Source organism: Anas platyrhynchos, chromosome 24, assembly GCF_047663525.1.
Source record: "Anas platyrhynchos isolate ZD024472 breed Pekin duck chromosome 24, IASCAAS_PekinDuck_T2T, whole genome shotgun sequence".
NCBI lineage: Eukaryota > Metazoa > Chordata > Aves > Anseriformes > Anatidae > Anas > Anas platyrhynchos.
This window is the reverse complement of record NC_092610.1, coordinates 6,662,644-6,682,529: the sequence shown is the minus strand read 5'-3', so window position 1 is coordinate 6,682,529 and position 19,886 is coordinate 6,662,644. Positions and strand designations below refer to the sequence as shown.

The following is a 19,886-nucleotide window of genomic DNA, read 5'->3' as shown; positions in this document are numbered from 1 at the left end:
CCTTACACCAGCCTTCCAGTACCTAAAGGGAGCTGCAGGACAGCTGGGGAGGGACTCTTTGTCAGGGGGTGTGGTGATAGGACAAGGGTGAATGGCTTTAAACTGAAAGAGTTGGTTTCCATTAGATAACGAGAAAATTCTTCACCGTGAGCGTAGTGAGGCACTGGCCCAGGCTGTCCAGAGAAGCTGTGGATGTCCCACCCCTGGAAGTGCTCAAGGCCAGGGTGGATGCAGCTTTGAGCAACCTCAATGTCGTTGCCCATGGCAGAGCCCCCAGCCCATGCTGCACACCCCGTGTCCCTCCCAGACGCTGCTCCTGGACCCTCAGCACCAGGTGGGCCTGCAGCGGCCTCTCCTGCTGGCCCTGCAGCCTTCCCAGCCTCTGCCTGCCTGCAGGGGCCCTTCTTGCTCTGGGATGGTTTTGTGCCTGTTTTATGGAGTGCAGCAGGATCCCCCGGAGGTCTGGCAGAGAGGAGATGAGTGTGGTGCTGCTGTGGGGCTTAGCAGGCAGTGGGACAGCTTGTCCTTTCTTGCAGAGTAAACCCTGGCCAGTGCCTCACCCTGGGGAGCAAGGGACCCCGAGTCCACTCCAGTGCTCCATGGCCCCTGCCCAGTGCTCCCACCCATGAGCTCCCAGCACAGAGCAGGACTGTGACCCTCCGGGAGCCCACGGGGTCTGTGCCCAGCTCATGGGGGAACAGTGCAGTGCCCTGATAAAGGTAACGTGCTCCAGGCAGGGCTGGGCCCTGAGAGCAACCTGCTCCTGGAGCAGGAACTGGAAACGCAGGGGCTGGGTGAGCGGTGAACTGCCCACTGTAGGAGAGGGTCAGGTGTGAGACAGCTGAGGGACTTGAAGGTGCACAAATCCATGGGCCCTGGTGAGATACATCCCTGGGTCACGAGGGATTTGGCAGATGTAGTTGCTGAGCCACTGTCCCTCATATTTGGAAAATCATGGCACTGACAGTTCCCACTGACTCATCATGCCTAACAAATCTGGTGGCCTTCTATGATGGGGTTACAGCCTTGGTGGATAGGGGAAGATCTGACATCATCTACCTGGATTTGTGCAAAGCATTTGACATGGTTCTGTACAACATACTTGTCTCCAACTTGGGGAGCCATGGATTTGATAGATGGACCACTCCGTGGGTAAGGAACTGGCTGGATGGTTGCACTAAAGGGTTGTGGGCAACTGCTCCATGTCCAGGTGGAGATCAGTAACAAGTGGTGCTCCTCAGGGGTCAGTTCTGGGACCAGCACTATTTAACATCTTTGTTGGTGACACAGTGAAACTGAGTGCACGCTCAGCAGGTTTGCAGGTCACACCGAGCTGTGTCATGCAGTCGACACGCCAGAGGGAAAGGGTGGATGGGAGCCAGAGGTGGGCCTGTGTGAACCTCATGGGGTTCAGCAAGGCCAAGTGCAAGGGGCAATCCCAAACATGGATCCTAGGCTGTGCAATGAGGGGATAGAGAGCAGCCCTGCAGAGGATAGGGTGGATGCAAAACTTGACATGAGTCAGCAACGTGTGCCTGCAGCCCAGGCGGCCAGCCATGTCCTGGGCTGCACAAAAAGTGTGGCCAGCAGTGCAGGGAGATTCTTTTCCTTTGCTCTGCTCTCATGAGACGTCACCTGGAGCCCTGTGTTCAGCTGGGGGGCCCCCAGCACAGGAAAGACATCATAGACCTGGTTGGTTAAGTCCAGCAGAGGCCACAAAGATGCTCAGAGGGCTGCTCAGAGGCTGGAACACCTCTCATGTGAAGACAGGCTGAGGGAGTTGGGGTTGTTCAGCTCGGAGAAAACTCCAGGGAGACCTCACAGAGGCCTTCTAGTACCTAAAGGGGGCTACAGGAAAACTCTGTTAGGGACTGCAGTGAGAGGACAAAGGGGAATGAAGATAGGTGGAAATTCTTTACTGTGAGGGTGGTAAGGCCCTGGCTGCCCAGAGGAGCTGTGGGTGCTCCATCCCTGGCAGTGCCCAAGGCCAGGCTGGATGGGGCTAGGGGTAGCCTGGGCTGCTGGGAGGGGTCCCTGCTCATGGCAGGGGATTGGAATTGGTCTCTAAGGTCCTTTCCAGTCCAAGACAGTCCGTGAGTCTATGCCAGAGGGCCCTGGGTTGGCTCCAGAAAGGCAGTGCCACCCATGGAGTCATAAAGCGCCTCCAACCTCTCAGAAGTGGTGCAGGACCTGCTGTACCCGCTCCCCCCCCAGCAGTGCCTGTGGGGCAGCCAGGGATCTGTCCGTCTGTCCTGCCCCACTGCCTGACCCCATTCCCATAGCGCCCAGACATGCCCCCACAGCAGGTACCTGTGGAAATGCTGACAGGGGCCCAGCTATGCACCCCCCCCTCCACCCCCAGTGCACACAATCAGCAGTGAGGAAACGTATTTAGTTATTCTTTTATTTATAAAGAAATCAACATAAAATAAGTGCAGAGGAAAGCACTGGCTGACCCCGCATGGGGACCTGTCAGCAGCGGGCCAGCGGGATCAGAATCGGATACAAACGAGGGGCATCCCAGGGCCAGTGCTGGGAGTGACGGGGCTCCGTGAAGTGACCAGAGTCCCACCTCCCTCTGAAGACACTGGTGCAGGAGCAGGGAGTGCAGCAGAGACCTTGCTGTACAACAAAAAGCCTTTTCATTTAGGGCTTGCGGCTTATATTTTTTTTTTGCAACTTTCCCCTTAGGGGTAAACCTGACCCAGTGCAAGAGACTGGAGAAGAGACCGGCTTGCCACGGGGACCCTTCCTGCTGCTGCCCAGGGCCCTTGAGGGTTGCAGGGAAGGGTTTGTGAGACGTTCTCTGTATGAAAAGAGGGTGACCTAATGGCAGAAGTGCTTGCAATGGAGATCCCCGTGCCCCCTTTGGTCATTGCAGGAAGGAAGCGCCTGTGCACCGGCTGCACGGCAGCGCTCCCCAGTCAGCCCTGCCCCAGGGCAGGAGACGCGGCAGGGACCCAGCGGCCCGGGCCTGGCTCCCCGGGGATGCAGTTTTGGCACAAGCGGGCAGCCTCCGCTCGGGTACTTCTGCAGCTGCAGTAACGTATCTGGGACAGAGGATTACTGCTCAAGTGCCATCAAAAATAAATACATTAGACTGTCTGAAACAAACAGGTGCCCCTGGGCAGGGCAAAACCCTCACAGAAAGAGCAACGCAAGGGCTGGTCACCAGACCGGGATCCTCTGCCTTGCCAGACCCGACAGCCTCTTGCCAATGCCGAGCTGGGACGGAGCGAGACACAAGAGGACCAGGAGGGTCCCTGGGAAGACGAACCTTTGCACCTCTGACTAAACCAAGAGCTGCAAGTTCAACAACAGGTACAAAAACATTTTAAACAGAAAACTCCTTATTAAAAAAAAAAAAAAAAAAAGAGAAGAGAAAGAAAAGCGGGAGAGAAGGATCAGTTGAGTCCTACAGCATCCAGCCAGCCTTCAATGCTGACCCAGATGTGTCCTTGCCACGGGTACGCTAGACCCAGACACGCTCCTTGGCTCTCCCGTGGCTCACTCCATCTCCTTGGCCGCATGGCGTCCCCAGCTTCCCCAGTCAGAAATAAATACAAAGGCCTTCCTCACCAGCCTGGCGGCCCCAGCACATGGAAAGCCAGGAGGGGAGGGGCAGGCAGTGCTTGGGCCGTGAGGGTGCCCCGGAGGGGGCAGATGGGCTCTTGTGGAAGACGGGGAGCGGGGTGGTTGCTGCTCTAAGCCAGCCGCCATGCTACGAGGGCCGAGTGCGGTCGCAGGCGCTGTCCCTCTCACAGGCTGCCCACGGGGGCACAGCAAAGCGCAAAGCGTCCGAGGGGGCCGGGCACCACGGGCCACCTGGGGCAGGCGAGGCCAGGAGAACAGGGCCAGCTGGGTGCTCCTGCAGCACAGCGAGAGGGAGAGGAGCCAGCACAAGTCCTGTCCTGAGGTCTCTGCCACTGCTCCTGCCCAGAGCAGCTCCTCAGTCCCAGAACGGTGGGACTGGAAGCCTGCAGAGTGGCACCAGCTCGGTGCTTGGACGTCCACGACGTGCTGGGTGCGGAGCCCAGGGCCAGCCGCGTGCCGGCCTCCTTGCCAAGGCCTGCGGGGCCTGGCTGCCGGGGGCAGGGGCGGACGGCTGGTCCCTGCAGCAGGTTGGGGTCGGAGAGGCGTCCGTCGGCAGCGTGGATGGGTGTGTGTGCATGCGTACCTGTCTGCAGGTGAGTGCGGGTGTGGGTGGCCAGGAGCAGAGCTTCCAGGATCTGTCCTGCCAAGCGTCCTCTCAGAACTTGCCTTGCTTTAGCTTGTCAATGTGGTAGGTTAGCTTTAGGGCTGGCCCCAGCTTCAGCCCCATGTACTTCATCATCATGTCGCTCCGCAGCAAGAGCAGCGCTTTCCCGTCGATCTCCTGCAAGGAGGAGAAACAGCACCTGTCAGAGCCCTGTTCAGCCCTCCAGCCTCCCAGTATCCCAGCTGCCCAGGGAAACACAAACCAATGGACAAGCGAGGAGTGCCTTCTGGCTCTGGCTGCTGCTGGCACCTCAGGACAGGCAGGATTTTGTTCTCATGGCTCATTCATGTTTGCGTTCGTCAAGCGTGAACTGTTGCACAAGCAGCCCAGCAAGCTGTACTGCTGACAGGTCCCTGCCCAAACCCTGCCTGTTAGCCAGGCTGTGCCCACAACACTGACGGCTGAAACAGCACAGTTAGCACAGCGCATCGTTCAACAGCAAAGGAGGCGGCTTGTATGTAGCCTCCGCATCCTGGTGTGGGCATCCTGCCCCCAGCCCTGCCTGTGGCACAGGGGACATGGCCAGGACGCCACATGGTGGTGGCACACCTGCTGGACCCATGCTGTGGGGCAGAAAACGCACAGGAGCTGTGCTGAGCTGGTGGTCAGAACCCCCTGAGCAGAGCGGCCATGCTTGGGAGCAGCCTCTCACTCAAGGGCATTGATGCCTTGGTGCAGGGAAAATGTCCTGGGAAAGGATGTGCCCTGAGAGCCATCCTACTGCCATGCACGCAGCACGCTGCTAACTAGACTTCATCATTTAGAGGTTGGACTCGATGATCTTGAGGTCTCTTCCAACCTAGAAATTCTGTGATTCTATGTGAAAAATAGCCATGGTGAAGTCAAGGCTGGAGAAACGAGGCAAGAGACAGAAATCTGTAAACCCAAAGAGAAGGCCACAATGTGCAAAGTTGTCTGGAGTCTCTAAACAAATGCCCTGCAGCTGGCAGGGAAGTGGAGCATCTCACCTCCAGAAGGCCTGGTCTCAGCAGCATGGCTTACAGAAGTACCTCCTGCCTCAGAGCGGAGCCAGACATGCCCCTCGCAGAGGCTCAAAGAGGGAAGGGATCATGAAGCTTGAAGAAACTGGGGAGCAGCTTTGCACTTAGCGTCTGCTAGCAGATGTTTTTCAGGCTGTCATCCCTTGCAGCACTCTTTTCCTTGGCTCAGAGCTTTGCAGTGGACAAGTTGCCATGAAGAAAATGTTTACTACTGCATTTACTTTTAGTAAATATCACAGCCTCTAACAATAGAAAACTCTGTCCTGTGTTGACACTCAGCTAGGTCTCACATCTAGCAGGATCTCCTGTACTGGATTTGTTCTGTTCTTCCTTTCCTGAAGTGAAAACTAAGCGCTTCCTCAGGACTGCCAGCACCAGGGGCTGTAATCCGTTAGTGGAGAGCTGAACACTCTTGCATAATTAAAATATTTTTCAATTACTGGTGATTCTAAAATAGAACTCATTAAGGAAAAAAAAAAAAAAAAGAGCAAAGAGCGCGTGTCTCAGCCTAGCACATGCCACACTTGCCTCTCCTCCTGCCTGGGGAAGGGCTCTGAACAGCCCCAGCTTGCAAAATCCCCACAGACCTGCATGGAGGTCTGACTCCAGCTGCACCACGAACACAGACGTGAGCACGCTCAGCACAGAAAGCCACGCTTGGGAGACACCGAGTGTGGGCTCCCCTTCCTGCAACGAGCCCTAAGGCAGTGAGGGGGGGAGATGCTTCCCCCGGCTGGCACACGAGCTGCGCCGCCTCCAGCTCACAGCAAGGACTTCCTCCCACTGCTTTTCTGACTTCACAGGCACTACCAGGCAGTGAACTGAAGGAAAAGGTAGAGGACAGACGAACTGGCAGGAACCAAGACATGAAGGTGACAAAATTTTTGTAGATTTCTTTGTACAAATTCCATGCTGTATATCTGCAGCTATTTTGCACTTAAAGGTATGAACGAAAATCAGAGCCTTAGAAGACCCCTTTTTATTGGAGTCTAACTGCAATTCACAGAGTGAATTCCACTTGGAACATGTTTCTTGCCAGAAGAAATTTGCTATGAAGTGAATTTTAGGATTCCAGGATGAAGAGTTTTGTGTGTTTTTGGTGCTACAATTCAAATCCAGCTCCAAGATGAGCTCTCTGCACGCACAAAGGCAGCATCACTGCAGCTTTAACCGGGCTGAGACGTCTTCCCCTCTGCAATTTCTGAGTGAGAAGATCCCAATCCCAGACGTGATTCAAGTAGGATTTTTAAGATATTTTCCTCAGCACAAAACTAGTGTGAAGTGCTGCCGTTCTGACTCCCCCAGACTTTCCTCATCAGGAGTATGTTCCCCACCCATATATAATACACACATACACACATGTGCATACACACACACACAGACATACTTACATGTTTTCGAAAGAGGTCAGCGTGGGGTCCCAGCTGTGGATCTGCTTCTCGAATGAACTGCATCACCTCCTCCACTGTCCAGGACGAGGGGTCTCGGCTGTTCAGCCGCGAGACATCCCGAGATCCAAGGTATCTGTCTGAACCTGGGGGTGTAATTTGCGAGACAGCAGCAGTTACTCCAAGTGTGACCGCAGCAGCGTTGCAGCAGACATTCACCCTAAGCTACCATTCAGTCTCCTCTTTCAAAGCACTGGCAGAGACAACGTGAAGGGCACAACCACGCCATACTCGAGAGAGTCCTGAGGCACAGGGCTAGCACCAAAGGACTTTCTCTCTCCATATGCCTTACTTCTGGGGCAGCCTTCTATATCTAGCCCTGTTACTCACCCTAAAACCCCACTTCCCATTGCCCTCGTCCTTCATATGAGGCTTGCTCCACATTCCCACTCTTCTTTGCCAAGCTGCTGTTTCCCTGCTTTGCAGACAATTCTCCACTCCCACTCCTCTCCCCGAGCACTGCTCCTGCCCTCCCCCCCTGCCCAGAACACCACCTTTAGCAGTTGTAACACGGCAAAGTTACTCTACATTTTCATCGGCTGCATTTTCTGTTGGACTGAGCCCACGTTCAGAATTCTGTTGCCTTGAAACACTGCCTGAGCTAACACAATCCTGCTCTCAAAGCGCTGGCCTGGCACAGCCAGTTGTTTCAACTCCCATGCCTGTATGCACAGATGGGGGGGAAGCAGACAGATCGCGGCATCAGCAGCCTGAGCTTTTTAGAATCTTTTACTGACACCATGCACACGAAATTACAACTTTTTCTTGCAAACACCTGGATTTGATACGTGATTTACTGCAGTTAACAGCTCTCCTGATGCTATTCCTCTACACAAGCACCGTTAGTGCATCCACCCATCCTCCTGGCCACCCCCGCCAGCTCCCACCCTAACCAGACAGTTCCCATCGCACTGACCGCTCCCCAGCCATCCTCGCTGACACCCAATTACCGCTCTGACAGCCCCTGCCCATGCTCACAAATTCATCTCCTGCCTGCTCCTCCCTGTCCACTGCCTTCCACGTCCCAGCTGGTCACCAAGCCACAGAGCTGACCCTGCGAGCACCTCCTGGCCGTATTTCCACCCACCCATCTGCCACGTCTCTAGAACTACTGTTAAACCTAACAGACTACCTGTTTAACAGTGTAGAGGCCAGTCTCTGGTACTTGCTGAAGTTAGAAAGATGTAACTGCAGTTAGAAAAGCCCTTTATTGCCAGATTTACAATCGGAGGGCTGGCTTCTTAACTCTCTTACCCCCAGAGCTAAGCCTACGCAAGGCAGAGGTACTGCCCTGAGTGAGGCTAGAGGGTTGGTGCAGGTGCCTGTATCCTTGCAGGCGATAGTCTCTGGAGCTCCTGCTGTGGCTGGATGAATTGACAGAGTTCAAGGCAGAGTCCATGGGGTCCAGGCGAGGCTCCAAGGGCCCTGGGAGGCCATCTCCCAGAACAAAGGTTTCACCTGGAACGCACCAAGCTGCAATCAGTGCACATGAATGCCACGCAGCCCCACGTCACGGCTCAAGAGCAGTGAGCAGAGCCGCGGCAAGGCAGCACCATGCAGGGCGTACACGCGGCTGCAGGAGCAGGTGTCACACCGCTGCACTGAGGGGCTCCTCCAAAGTACCCAAACTGCAATATGCACGCCTAAAGCACTGCGGCCTGGTGTTTGCCTGGCAAGCTCCAGTCCAACCAGGGAGCAGCGGTAACGGTTGATACCCAGATTTGAGCAACAGCTACTCTGCTAATGCCACCACCAGCTCCAGGTTGCATTCCTGCAGCCTCTTACTGCTTCCACGACTGCTTTGAGCTGGGAGAGGAAGCTCCCTGCATTTCAGACTCAAGGCCCACACATCATGGGCATCAGTGTGCAAGGGAACGGCCTGGGCCATTGGGACTGTGGGGGTATTTAGCCAGACTCATGCCTTGGAGTGGACAGCAGCACACACAGAGCAGGAGGGAGCAGCAGGCTCCTCCGAGCAGCTCACCTGCCCCATCATGGCCAGCAGTGGCATGGGGCAGCACCCAGAAGTGGGGATCAGCTGTGCACCCCTCCTGCCTTGCGGCTGGGCCCTTCAGTGCACAATGAAGCTGGTGACCAGCACCCATCGCTGGGGCAGGACAGAAGGCTCTCCCCAGGCAGGGGTCCAACTGCCTGCTTGGCCTCCTCACCAGCCCTTCCAGGGTGGGGAATGGAGAAAGCTGCCCTGGATGATGTTCCACTGAGATCTGCATACCAGCAAGTGAACCTCTGGGCAAGATTTCCCTTTGCTGTTATACTGGGATGGTTACATCCTAGGACCACGTTTGTAGGTTTTACTATGGCACAATGCAACCTAATCTCAGTCCAGGTGGAGCTGGTGCTTTATGAATCATCCTCAAATTCTTGGGTTCTTTATCATGAAAAACCTGGCAAGTTTGCACAGCTGGAAAGTGTCTCCTACGAGGCGTGGTTCCTGTGTACATGTACTCCTCTGGGCTGTGCCACTGCGCCTGGCTGGAAACTGCAGCACCTTCACCAGCACCCACCCAAACGCTGCAGCAGGCTGCGAGGAAGGGGAAGCCTTGGGAGCTGCTCCAGCAGGAGAAAATCCAGCACAACTGGTGCTGAAGTGGGATGGTGGTGCGGGTGCTGAGCTGGCGTCACAGCCCATGAAACCCAAAAGTTCTGCCCAGGCATTTCTGCTAGGCTGACGCTTTTATGCTCCAGAGAAGGGAGATGCAGCTTGCCTGAGCCCAAACCCAAGTGCTCCAGAGGCTGGGCCCTGCCAACCTTCTCCTGGAAGCAATTTACTTTCTTTGTTTCCTATGAACTCCAAGGCTATTCTGTGAAGTGGGATCCTCTGTTTTTGGTGCTGTTGCTGTCTGTATTTGAGCAGAGAACCCAGGGGCAAGCTCAGCTGTGGGTGGGCAGACCTCAGCTTGCCAGGCAGCACCTCATTATGTCGTAAGATACAAACACCCCTTTTTGCCTGGCTGCTCAGCAGTCCAGTGAAGCAGGTGTGAGCTTATCACCTTCATAAATGCAATGCTCCATCTTGTGAGTTTTGCTGCTCTGCATCTGAGGCACTTCTGCATTTATTTGCTCTTAGGCCACTGTGATGTTCTTAGAAACCAACAGCACATCCTTAAGGAGCAGAACCAGTGCTCATGTAAAGACTGATACTCTCTGGGTGATGTTTGCTGGCCGGCGTGCCAGCAGTTTCCCATGTGGGAAGATGTGTTTTCACTTGCTCTCTGTGAATCAGACAAGGGGTTCTGATTCATGACTGTTCCTGAATAACTCTGCACTCCTCCGTCACTCCTGTTCCACACTGGAACAGCACAAAACTGGGTGCAAACCCAGCACTGAGCTGGCTGCCTGCTTCCAAGGCAGACTGAGACTCCCTGTCCTGAGCCCAGACACGCAGTGGATGCGATTTGCACCACTGGCTCTTCATAGGAGCCCCTTCGCAGAAGCTACCTTGGGTTTCCTCTCCAACATCAGGACAGTTTTTCTTGAAACACAAATCACTTCCCATTTCATACACACTTCTTGGAACATCTGTGCAAAGGGTTACGTCTGACTCCTGGAACGTGCGGTGGCGTGAGAGCAGCTGGGGGGCACAGCCTGCTGCACCGCTCTGCGTGCCTTGTGGCAGGACAGGGGCAGGCACAGCAGAGATATGGCACAGGCAGGGGTCTGTGCAGCTCAGCTCCAGCCTCCAGGGAAACACGACTCCCTCTGCGAGTGACGCACAGCCTCAGCTTGCCAGGAAGCCCCAGATGTGCTGGGTCAGGCAGAAGTGCGTGTCCAACTGCTAATGACGACACCGAAGCTCATGCAGAGGGATGTTTGTCAGCAGAATTTCAGAGCTCGGCTGGAGAAGGCTGCAGCTTGGGAGGCTGGAAGACCACATGCATAGGTTCGTGTCGGTGCAACACTAAGGATCCAGAACTCACCCTCGAAACATATTTAACTCAACAATTAACACGCTGTCATTATTCTGACGTGAATGCTCTGTGATGCGTTCTTCAAATATGTGATCATGTTCTCACACGTGCTCATGATCAAACATCCGAAGAAGAGCATGCAGCCACACAACTTGGGAGCACTGCTTTTTTGCCTAGAATTAAAGCTGCACACTCATCCTCAGGTTCCCTGTCTCAGGGTTGGTGAGTGCTTGGTTGTGCTGTAAATACTGCAGCAGAGCTGGAGGCTTCTTGGTAGGGTCAGTGCAAGAGAGGTCTCGAACTTTCTTAAAAATGCAAACACACAGGGAGCTGCTTACACAAATGATACCGTCAGAGAGGGGAGAGGGAAACAAAGCAAAGGGAAAATTTTGACTAGCTCTGTGAATCAGCTACAGCAGAAGACAACATGCTTCTGCAGGTGGCAGCGCACAGACTGCTTTCAGGCACACACACTATCCAGAATCCTTCTGCCCTTGATAACTAGTTTTTGGAGGGAGGAGGAGGTGGTTAATTCTTAGGCAGATTTCTTATATGAACTGCTAGTTTTAAATACAGGCTTGCTTTTGGAGCATTGTAGGAAAACATGCCACAATTAGTGGTGGAGAGGCAGGGAGCAGATAATTAAAGTTTAATTAAACAAATAATGCTATAGATTCAAGAGTGCAGTTTTACTGCTAAAACACAGTTTGGCCACAAGCACAAATCTGATTTGCACAACTACTAAACACCCACTGTTTCCAACAAATGATAGTCTTTCAAAAGGGGGTCCCCACTGTGCTGGAACTGCAGCTTTTTAGCAAAAAGCTACATTAATAGCAGTGAGTGTAAGAAGAAAAACAATATATGAAGAGATCCCCTTCTTGTCTTTCTGCCTTCCTGTCAAGGGCACAATGAATGGAGACTTCCCCCTGCTACTCACTGCTGTCAGTTTGGCAAACTAGAAATAGCTCAGGTGCTGCAGTGTGCCACACCATGAGCAGACACCTCCTTGCTCAGGAAATACACCTATCTGAGTACTTCGGGCTCAAGTTCTTAAAAAACATTCTCTGAAATGCAAATATCCCTGCTTCTGCTTAAATTTCATAGTGGAACGGGCCATTAATTGATTGCCTGCAGGATAAAATTGAATTTCTCAAAGGGATTTAGAATTGTACCTTGTTTCTCTCCGCCCTGTATATCTCCTGCTTGAACCAAGAATGGACCAAGACCAAGTTTCTGTAGGAAGTTCACAAACCACGAGAATCACCACCTTCACATGAAGGCACACAGTCTGCACACTTGTCTCTACTTTTACCGAAGAGGCTGCAATAATCTGGGCATCTAGATGGCACGCCACATTCAAAAGCCAAAAGATACCTGAATACACTCTGAAGCAGACTCAACCTTCCAGACAACCTAACTAGGTTCCTACTCAGAATTACTTGTTACAGAATCCCTTTGACTGACAATACAGAGAGTCTGTGATACCACCTAAGCAAGGCACCTTAATTTTAGAGCCCCCCCAAGAACAGCAAGGCACTGCCCGGACAGTAGGAGCTGACGTGCTTTGCTAGTGGTTACCCGTGTGCACTGGCTGATGGATTAGAGGACACCAAGAAGAATGTGTACCAAGAGGTGATAGAGGGATTGGGTTCTAGGGAACAACTTTCAACTTGTCAGTATACATGGGACAGTCCCACAGTCACCTTGTTCTTCACATCAGCTATGTGACAAATCCACAGCTTTGATCGATTTAGGTACTAAGGCCATTTGAACCTGTCCGTCACAGGGTGCAAGTTCAGATCAGCTGTGATTGGAAGAGCACAGAGCATGGTGAGGCACGAAGACTAAGCTGCACCAGAGTGCACAGGAGGCTGCTGACTCTCAAATCTGGGATCAACAGCCCAAGCCCAGCAAACTCAGCAACAACTGCAGAAACAGTGACTCTAGCAGGACAGCAACAGAGCACGAAGCAACTGAACTAAGAGCCCAGCTAACAGACTCCAGCAATTTTTCAGGAACTTATTACAAAGAACTGAGACTAACCACTTGACAGATTTTGCCATCAATTAAAGGGCTTTAGGAAAGCTGTACCTCCACTCTGCATTATGGAGCATTAATAGTTCAGAACAAAAGGGAAGGTGGAAGCATATTTACTGAGGACTCCTCAGGCTCACAGTCCTCCAGCTACCCAGACCCCCTGGAAGCCCACGACCTGCACATGCAAGTGAAACCTATGGACCACGTACCAAAGAGGTTATTTCTGCAATTACTTTTGAGAATGTGGCAGAGCACATCTGCATCAGTTATTTGGCTGATGGTGCAGGCAGCAGCAGTGCTGCAGGAGGTTTGGTTTAGCTGGTGAAGCACACGGTAGTGAAACGTGCCGTGTTATTTAGTGAGGGTTGTGAGGAACACGATGGGATCCTGGGAAAGGGCACTAGTTCCCAGCCAGACAGCTGCACATCAGCATCTGTAGAAAACACTGCAGCAAACAAACCATCATGGAAAAAAATCAGGGGGAGATTGACTGAAGCAACTGGACAGTTTTATGACCTTTAATACCATATATAGCAATGGAAGCTAAAATATAGGTAATTAAACCCCAGGTTTTATGGTATTAGCTGATTGCTATCAGGGTTAGAAGGAATTCTGCCTGCATTTCACATGTCTTGCACAACTGCTTGGGCTACCTGCCTCAGTGTACAACAGTTTCTTCTTCTCTCTGAAACACCACGCACCGACCCATGCCAAAAGAGACAAAGCAAAGCAGACTTCCTAAGCCCACAGCTTGGGCTGGCATTGCAGTGAGGTTCTGCTGCATCTGTTACAAGTTGCTATAAACAGCCAGCTTTGGGAAGAGACACTGTGCTCACCTTCCAAAGGGTGACGGTCATTCTTTGGTAACTTGGGGGAGAGAGGAGCACTGTATGGAGGGGAATCTTGGGAATATCGCTTTGTACCCCGGCCTGGTCCCTGCAGAGTGCCGTCTAACGAACTGCTTCTGTCTAGGAAAAGAGAACAAGCCCTATTTAGGAGTGGAGATTTTCTGGGAAATTCAGCCCTGCCAGAGTCACTTGCGACTCTTGTGCACCACCAGTCTGGTAACAGCCTGCTGGAACTGCAACCCAGCTACAGCTGTCAGCGCTTACCATTCTGTACTTTGCTTTGTGAGTTTCACAGAGAAAAAGGGTGGGGATGAACCTAACAAGGATCTGGAGCCATTTTTTGCCATGCTTCACCCCAAATGGCACCTTTGATCAGCTTCATTTAATTTTTTCTCCTTCTGGCTCATCTCCCACATGATTCCTCCTCCACCCCAGTCTCTTCACCTTTTGGACACTTGCAGCCCTCAGACAATTTGCAGACACTCTATGCCACAGGCACCACTTGATTTAACTGTGCTTGAATTTTCAGTCTTTCCCTGAACGGCACCCCCAGAGCCACAGCTGTCCCTGCCACTCTTCCACCCCAGCGGTAGGGTTACAAGGTGCCAAGACCCAGCCACCCGGCACCGCAGGCACCGGGCCAGGCCTCGAGGCATCCCTCACAGATGGAAATGCTGAGCACACAACGTCACTGCACGGATGGACACAGAGAATGGGACTGCTCACACGGACAGGACAGCAGCAACGACAGCGGTACGGCTGGTGGCGACCTTGCCCCGTGTGGGCACAGCGCGGGGTACGGCCAGCACGAGGCGATGCGTGCCAGCCTGCAGCGGGCACCCTGCACCAAGGGGTGAAATGCTGGGAGACGAATGCCAGGAGCCAGACGAGAGCCTGCAGCAGCTCGAGCCACTGGTGCGGGATGGGAGGGGACTGGAGGGGTGACAAATACGGCGAGGAGTGGGTAGGACCAGACACCAACGGAGATGTGTTACACAAAACGAAGACACAAAGGAAAGGATGGGTGGGAAGCATCAGGCAGTCACAGCTTAGTTGGCTAACAAGAAACATGAAGGTAGATAAAAGCACTTGTTTTATCAAAATCCTTTTGGGAAAGGAAAGAAGCTGCTTTTACTGAGGCCCCTGGACTCCCTACAACTATGGTCAAAAACCACTGAAATACTATTAGAAAGATTAGCACTGTCCTCAGGACAGTTCCCCGTAAGAAACATTCACTGCCCAGACAGAGATGAGAAACAAACGCTCTTAGTAATGTCTTTGGATATTTTTAAATGTAGAATAGGATGCATTTCTTCACCAAACAGTCACAGAACCGCAACAAAAGGTGATTTTTTTAAAGGTTTTATCTTTTATCTTTTTTTTTTTTTTGGGGGGGGGGCAGGTATTTTTAAAAATTTTTGATTGTAAAAGTAATACAAACACACAGAAGGTCAGGTTGTTGAAAATAATGCAGGGAATTAGAAAGTAAGTCAAGGCAAATTAAAGGAAGGATAAACCAAAGCAGGTCTGCAGTCAGGGTTTCTCAGTTTAAATGGCCGTTTTTAAGAAAATACGGAAATAGATATGCACACACAGCTGCATGCTGTGGATCATCAGGAGAAAAAGAAAATGCCCTTATTTCAAAGGATGCCTTAAACCTCTTGAATGTGTATTATCAGTGAGGGAAAGCTGGCAGGAAAGGACCCCACATCTAACTGGAGAGGGATCACTTAGAGAAGGATGCTGAGAACATGCAGATCATTTACAGGAAACGAAAGGGACCTGCTCAGCCAGGAGATGTACGCCTCAGAGGACAGCACGTACAGGGACGATGTGAACTTTGAACTCTGTCTTCTGACAATGCAAAGGAAAAGACAGCACTATGTCCTCCACTGCAAAAGTAACAAGTGTGTGGGTACAGAGCTAGAGGACGTCATGCAGAAAGGTAAAGACTGGGAAAAAAGCTTGTCCTTGTCTGTGAATTATGGATCAGCTTTGGGGAATATTTCACCTCCCTAACTTGGAAAGTTTGTGGGGAGGGAGTACATCTGACCATGCCAGCATTTGTGCTGCCAGGAGGGGCTGTGTTGCAGTCAGGCTCTGCTCAGCTCGTCCCATCAAAGCAGCCCCTTCAGGACACTGTAACTTGCCCTGGCTGCACTGCTGCTTCCTCCCTGTCTGCAGAGCATGGCTACGCAACGAGCCTCAGCGGAGATGTGCTTGGGACATCCACCTGAATCCAGACATACCAAAGCCACCTTCTGCTTTGCTTCCAATTGCAGCAATGTTGAACACTGGGACAAAGCCCAAAGGCTAACAGAAATGGGACAGGAATGAAAACACACACCATTGACTAAGAAGGAAAAATCAAATAACCAAATTTACTCAAGCTGGGGGGGGGGAGGGGCATAAGGGTGCAGTAGGAAGCAGAAATAAAACAAAAGAGAAGGTGCATGGGTCTGCAGCAGTGACTTCAAACAAAACTCAGTGATGGACTGCTCAGCAGGACTGGAAATTCAGTGCTAGCATTTAAAAAGGAAGGGGAAAAACGATATAGGCAACTGAATGCTTATGTATGACCTCAGCAGTACTGCAAGGCTTCTCAGAGGTTCAGAAGGGAGGGTAAGTATAACATTGCACTTACACACAGCACATACTGCAGTAGGCACTTATCAGAGGTGACTAACCCAACAGCTTCTGTATCATGGGAAAATATCTCATTTATCAGACAACGGAAGCATGGTCAATCTCATTTACCTAGAATTCAGCAAGGCATTGGTCATAGAAGACCAACATTCAATATTTTATAGTAGCTTTGGCACAGATCTTAGAAATTCACTGATGAAATCTGCTGATGTCTTCCTAAGTTGGGCCAGACAAGACAGTATTTGATTAGAAAAAAAAAAATAAAGAACAGAGTACCAGACAGGAGGTAAGTTCAGATGCAAAACGCAGATATGTATGTGACACATTAACCTGCAAGCTGTGAACCTGCAGCTGACAATGATGGATGGGAAGAACAGGGTACATGACCAGCATGGGACACTCATCACCTGCTACAAGGACGCAGCAATGAAAAGTGGCTTCTTGTGAAGACGGTGGTGCCAGTGCTGTGGCACCAGGCCCTCACCAGATCTTCCCCAGAGTGCTGGGTAGCACCCTGGTCACCTCACTGAAGTCTGACCCCAAGCAACACTACGTGAGGAGAGCAGAGAGTGTTTCTTACTAACACAGATGGAAGGCGAGCTCCCCTGCAGGATACAACTGCTTTCTAACGGCCTCCAGAAGGAGGGGAACTAAGTCAAGCTAAAAGACGATGCTAAGACGAGACGACACAGTTACCAAGTAGCCCAAGAATAAATTTGGACTAGAAACTAATTCCCAACTAATTAAAAACAGAGCTCCAGAGTTAATCGAAGCAATGCTGTGGTGTCCATAATAACAGGATCCCAACTCAGTGGTGCAGAGGGTTCATCCCGTCCGTGTTTTCGGATAGCTCCAGATCAGACCTACCTGCTCACAGTATTTCCCAGCCCACTTCTATTCCTATCAACAATAATCAACTTTCCATTTTCTTGCAAATCCACAGTTTCCTGATGTGTAACTCGATCCATTCCTGCTGCCTTCTGTGGCTAGGACCTACAGAGACTGCGTGCCACGTCGCAACTCCATGGCAACACAGCCTGACCTACAGCTGCTGAAGGCTTCTTCTGCCCCAAGCACACCCACGAGCCCCCCAGCACACCGACGGCGGTGCTCGTGTCACGGTTACGGGCATTTGTTCTGGGAACCGAGACCAGTTCCCACCAGTGACTGTTTTCTGGAAGAACTGGCCTGCTCAGGCACATGAGTGCCTGAGCCACACAGGAAACAAAGCAAGACACACGGAGCTGGAGGTGAGTCCATGGCAGCCTTCTCACTCGGTTTGATTTAAGCAAATATAAAACCACATCCTCATTCTTCCATGACCAGCACTAAGCTCTAAACATTACTGGTACTGTTTCTTTGCCCTCACCAGAAATCACTGTAATGCACAGATGTTTATCATCTTTCAGGCGCTTAAGAGAGGTGTTAGATCCCTGAGACATCACTGTGAACTAGACGACTAGGGGTTATCACTTCTCTAGACTGTGGTTAATCTTTAATCCTGGCAAACACTCTAACAAAGAGCTCCCAGTGGGCAGATCTCAGGACTGTGCCACGTTTGGTGCTTGCCTGTACTTCCCCCGCTTTTCCTCCTACCTTCCTGCCCTGCCCTTGGTGCAGACACCCGTGACATCCCACGGCAGCTCCCAGCCCCATGTGGGCTACAGGACCCTCTCCACCCACACCTGCTGCCATGCCCAGACACAGGACCCTCTTCCTCACATTCTGGCTTTGCTCTAGTTCATGATGAGAAGGTAGATCCACACAGAAACATGGAAACATTTCTTCTAATTGGGGGTCAGCTAGAGGGGTAACCTCTAGTTCCAGCAACTAGTCCAGCCGCTCCACTACCTGCCACAGCAGCCAACCAGCCTCCTACAGCTCTCCTTACACCACAGCAAGAATCCCTGCTCCTGGCCCTGCACAGCTCCAACTTGCAGGCAGCTGCTCAGCGCCAGAGGAAGCAGAGGACACTCACCCGAGACCCTCATGCTCTGAGCACTGTTGCCATTCCCCTCCCCAGACACGTGTGCTTTGAACACCAGCCTGGCCATGCCACCCAGCTGGTTTCACCATCCTCACTGATGGCTCCTGGAAGCACAGGAGTGAGAGGGCAGCAGGAGAGAGCAGAGAGGCAGGGGAGCAGAGCACAGAGAGCAGAGCACAATGCACGAAGCACTAAAGCACCAGGTGCCTAAGCCTCACACTTTTCAATCTTCCCTTAAGCAGTTTTTCCTAAGACCTTATCCTTTTCCATTAGAAATTCTTCTTGCTCTTTATGTAAGAGCCATAATTATCCAAAGGATTAACTCTGAAAGACCTCAAATGGTACAACAGTTATTCACTGGCTTGGAGAGTGAAGGATGCGTAACAGGAGAGCAGATCAGCACGAGACATTTGTCAACCATGTAACGAGGGTGTAGATAGCATCTATCCTCTTCACAAGCAGAGCTCCTACAGGATTAGCTCCCCCAGAGCCCCACAGCCAGCCCTGGGAGGCAGCTGTCGCCCCGGGGTTGCTGCCACCATATAGCACTTGTAGGGAAAACTACTGCTTTTCTTGTTTCCCAGTGCTTTCATTTAAAAGCAGTTTTGCAGCCTGATGATTTGCATCGTGGCATGAGCTATCTTGCCAGGGGTGTGCTGCTTCAACGCAGTGGAGCATTAGCCTCGCCAAGAAAAACAAAGCCACCTTTGCCTCGGATAGCTGCAGCGTGTTTCCATCCCCGAGCAGGCTGAGCTTCCGCTGAGGGCTGGACTGCTGGCAGCAGATTTGTAGCCACGCTGGAAACTGCTCAGGTAGGATTTAATTAAATTCCTAATTACAGTTTACCTACTACTTGTTATCACTCTTCCATTTCTTATGCAAAGGCTTTCACTAATTCCTAGCTGGCTGAAGTCACTCTAATCAGATTACAGGAAGCGGGAAGGACCGGGGGACGAGGAGAGGAGGGAAGACAGGGAGACAGCACGGATGAACGGAAACCTACAGGCAGAGATGGAAATCGGACTGACAGGCAGAAAATAAGGCAAGTTGAATGCTAAGCGAAAAAGAGCCCTGTGGGCATGTGAATGACACTGCTGCGATGCGATGAACCCTGCAGAGAGGGCTCGGAAACACGCTCCTGCCTCCTGAGTTAACGATAAAATCTGGGTTAAGGCGCGGAGCACCTGGGGTCCCTACAGCGCCGCCCCCGCCCCAACTCCTACCTGGTAGATACCTGTCGTGGTCGTACTCGTGTGAGCGCTGCATGTGGCTGTTCTGAGTGAAAGGCTGGTTCCCAAAGAGGTTGTCACTGCGGAGATTGTGGCAGAGCTTCTCCAGGAAGCGGAGGACGTAGGTGATACTGTTTACTGCTGGCAGGTTCAGAGTGTGCTGTTCCCGATCAAACACAGCTGGAGACAGAAACAAACAGAGCCCAACACGTAAACCCCCAGCAAAGGCAGGAGACTACGCCCAGGGCTGCACAGCCAGCTTCTGTATCTCAGCATCACTGGTCTAGACTAGAGCAAACAAAAGCCACTGCCTTCCGCTGGCTGGGCGCTGGCGAGCTCGCCTCCCTGGGACAGGCTAAAACCAGCCTGCTGCACCCGCTGTCAGGACCAGGCTGCACGGCTGCGAAGCCGCGGTACCGGGAGCGGAAAGGTGCTCAAGGAGGGGCCTGCACTCCCGCCATCCGGGTCAACTGGGGCTTAAGAGTAAAATTCAAACTCGG

At 52.1% G+C, this 19,886-nt stretch overlaps 1 protein-coding gene and 1 long non-coding RNA gene across 14 annotated transcripts in view; one reads left to right on the top strand and one right to left on the bottom strand.

The window, feature by feature from the left end:
* Positions 1-2,388: 2,388 nt before the first annotated feature.
* Positions 2,389-19,886, bottom strand: part of SCMH1 (Scm polycomb group protein homolog 1) — a 70,169-nt gene continuing 52,671 nt past the window's right edge. For 9 of the 13 annotated variants that reach the window (XM_027443686.3, XM_027443699.3, XM_072027297.1 and 6 more), the window contains 5 exons: positions 19,381-19,566; positions 13,513-13,644; positions 7,962-8,165; positions 6,651-6,793; positions 2,389-4,375 (listed from right to left, as the gene is read on the bottom strand). In XM_027443686.3, coding sequence (XP_027299487.1) covers positions 4,250-4,375; positions 6,651-6,793; positions 7,962-8,165; positions 13,513-13,644; positions 19,381-19,566 — 791 coding nt within the window. In that variant the 3' untranslated portion in view covers positions 2,389-4,249. Of the gene's footprint in view, positions 4,376-6,649; positions 6,794-7,839; positions 8,166-13,512; positions 13,645-19,380; positions 19,567-19,886 lie in introns of those variants that run through there. The other 4 variants (XM_027443696.3, XM_027443692.3, XR_005260812.2 and 1 more) reach the window with 4 other exon arrangements.
* On the top strand, positions 17,107-19,267 carry LOC139999377 (uncharacterized). The gene is made up of 3 exons (XR_011804769.1): positions 17,107-17,420; positions 18,905-18,969; positions 19,083-19,267. It is a non-coding gene; the product is annotated as an uncharacterized lncRNA (long non-coding RNA).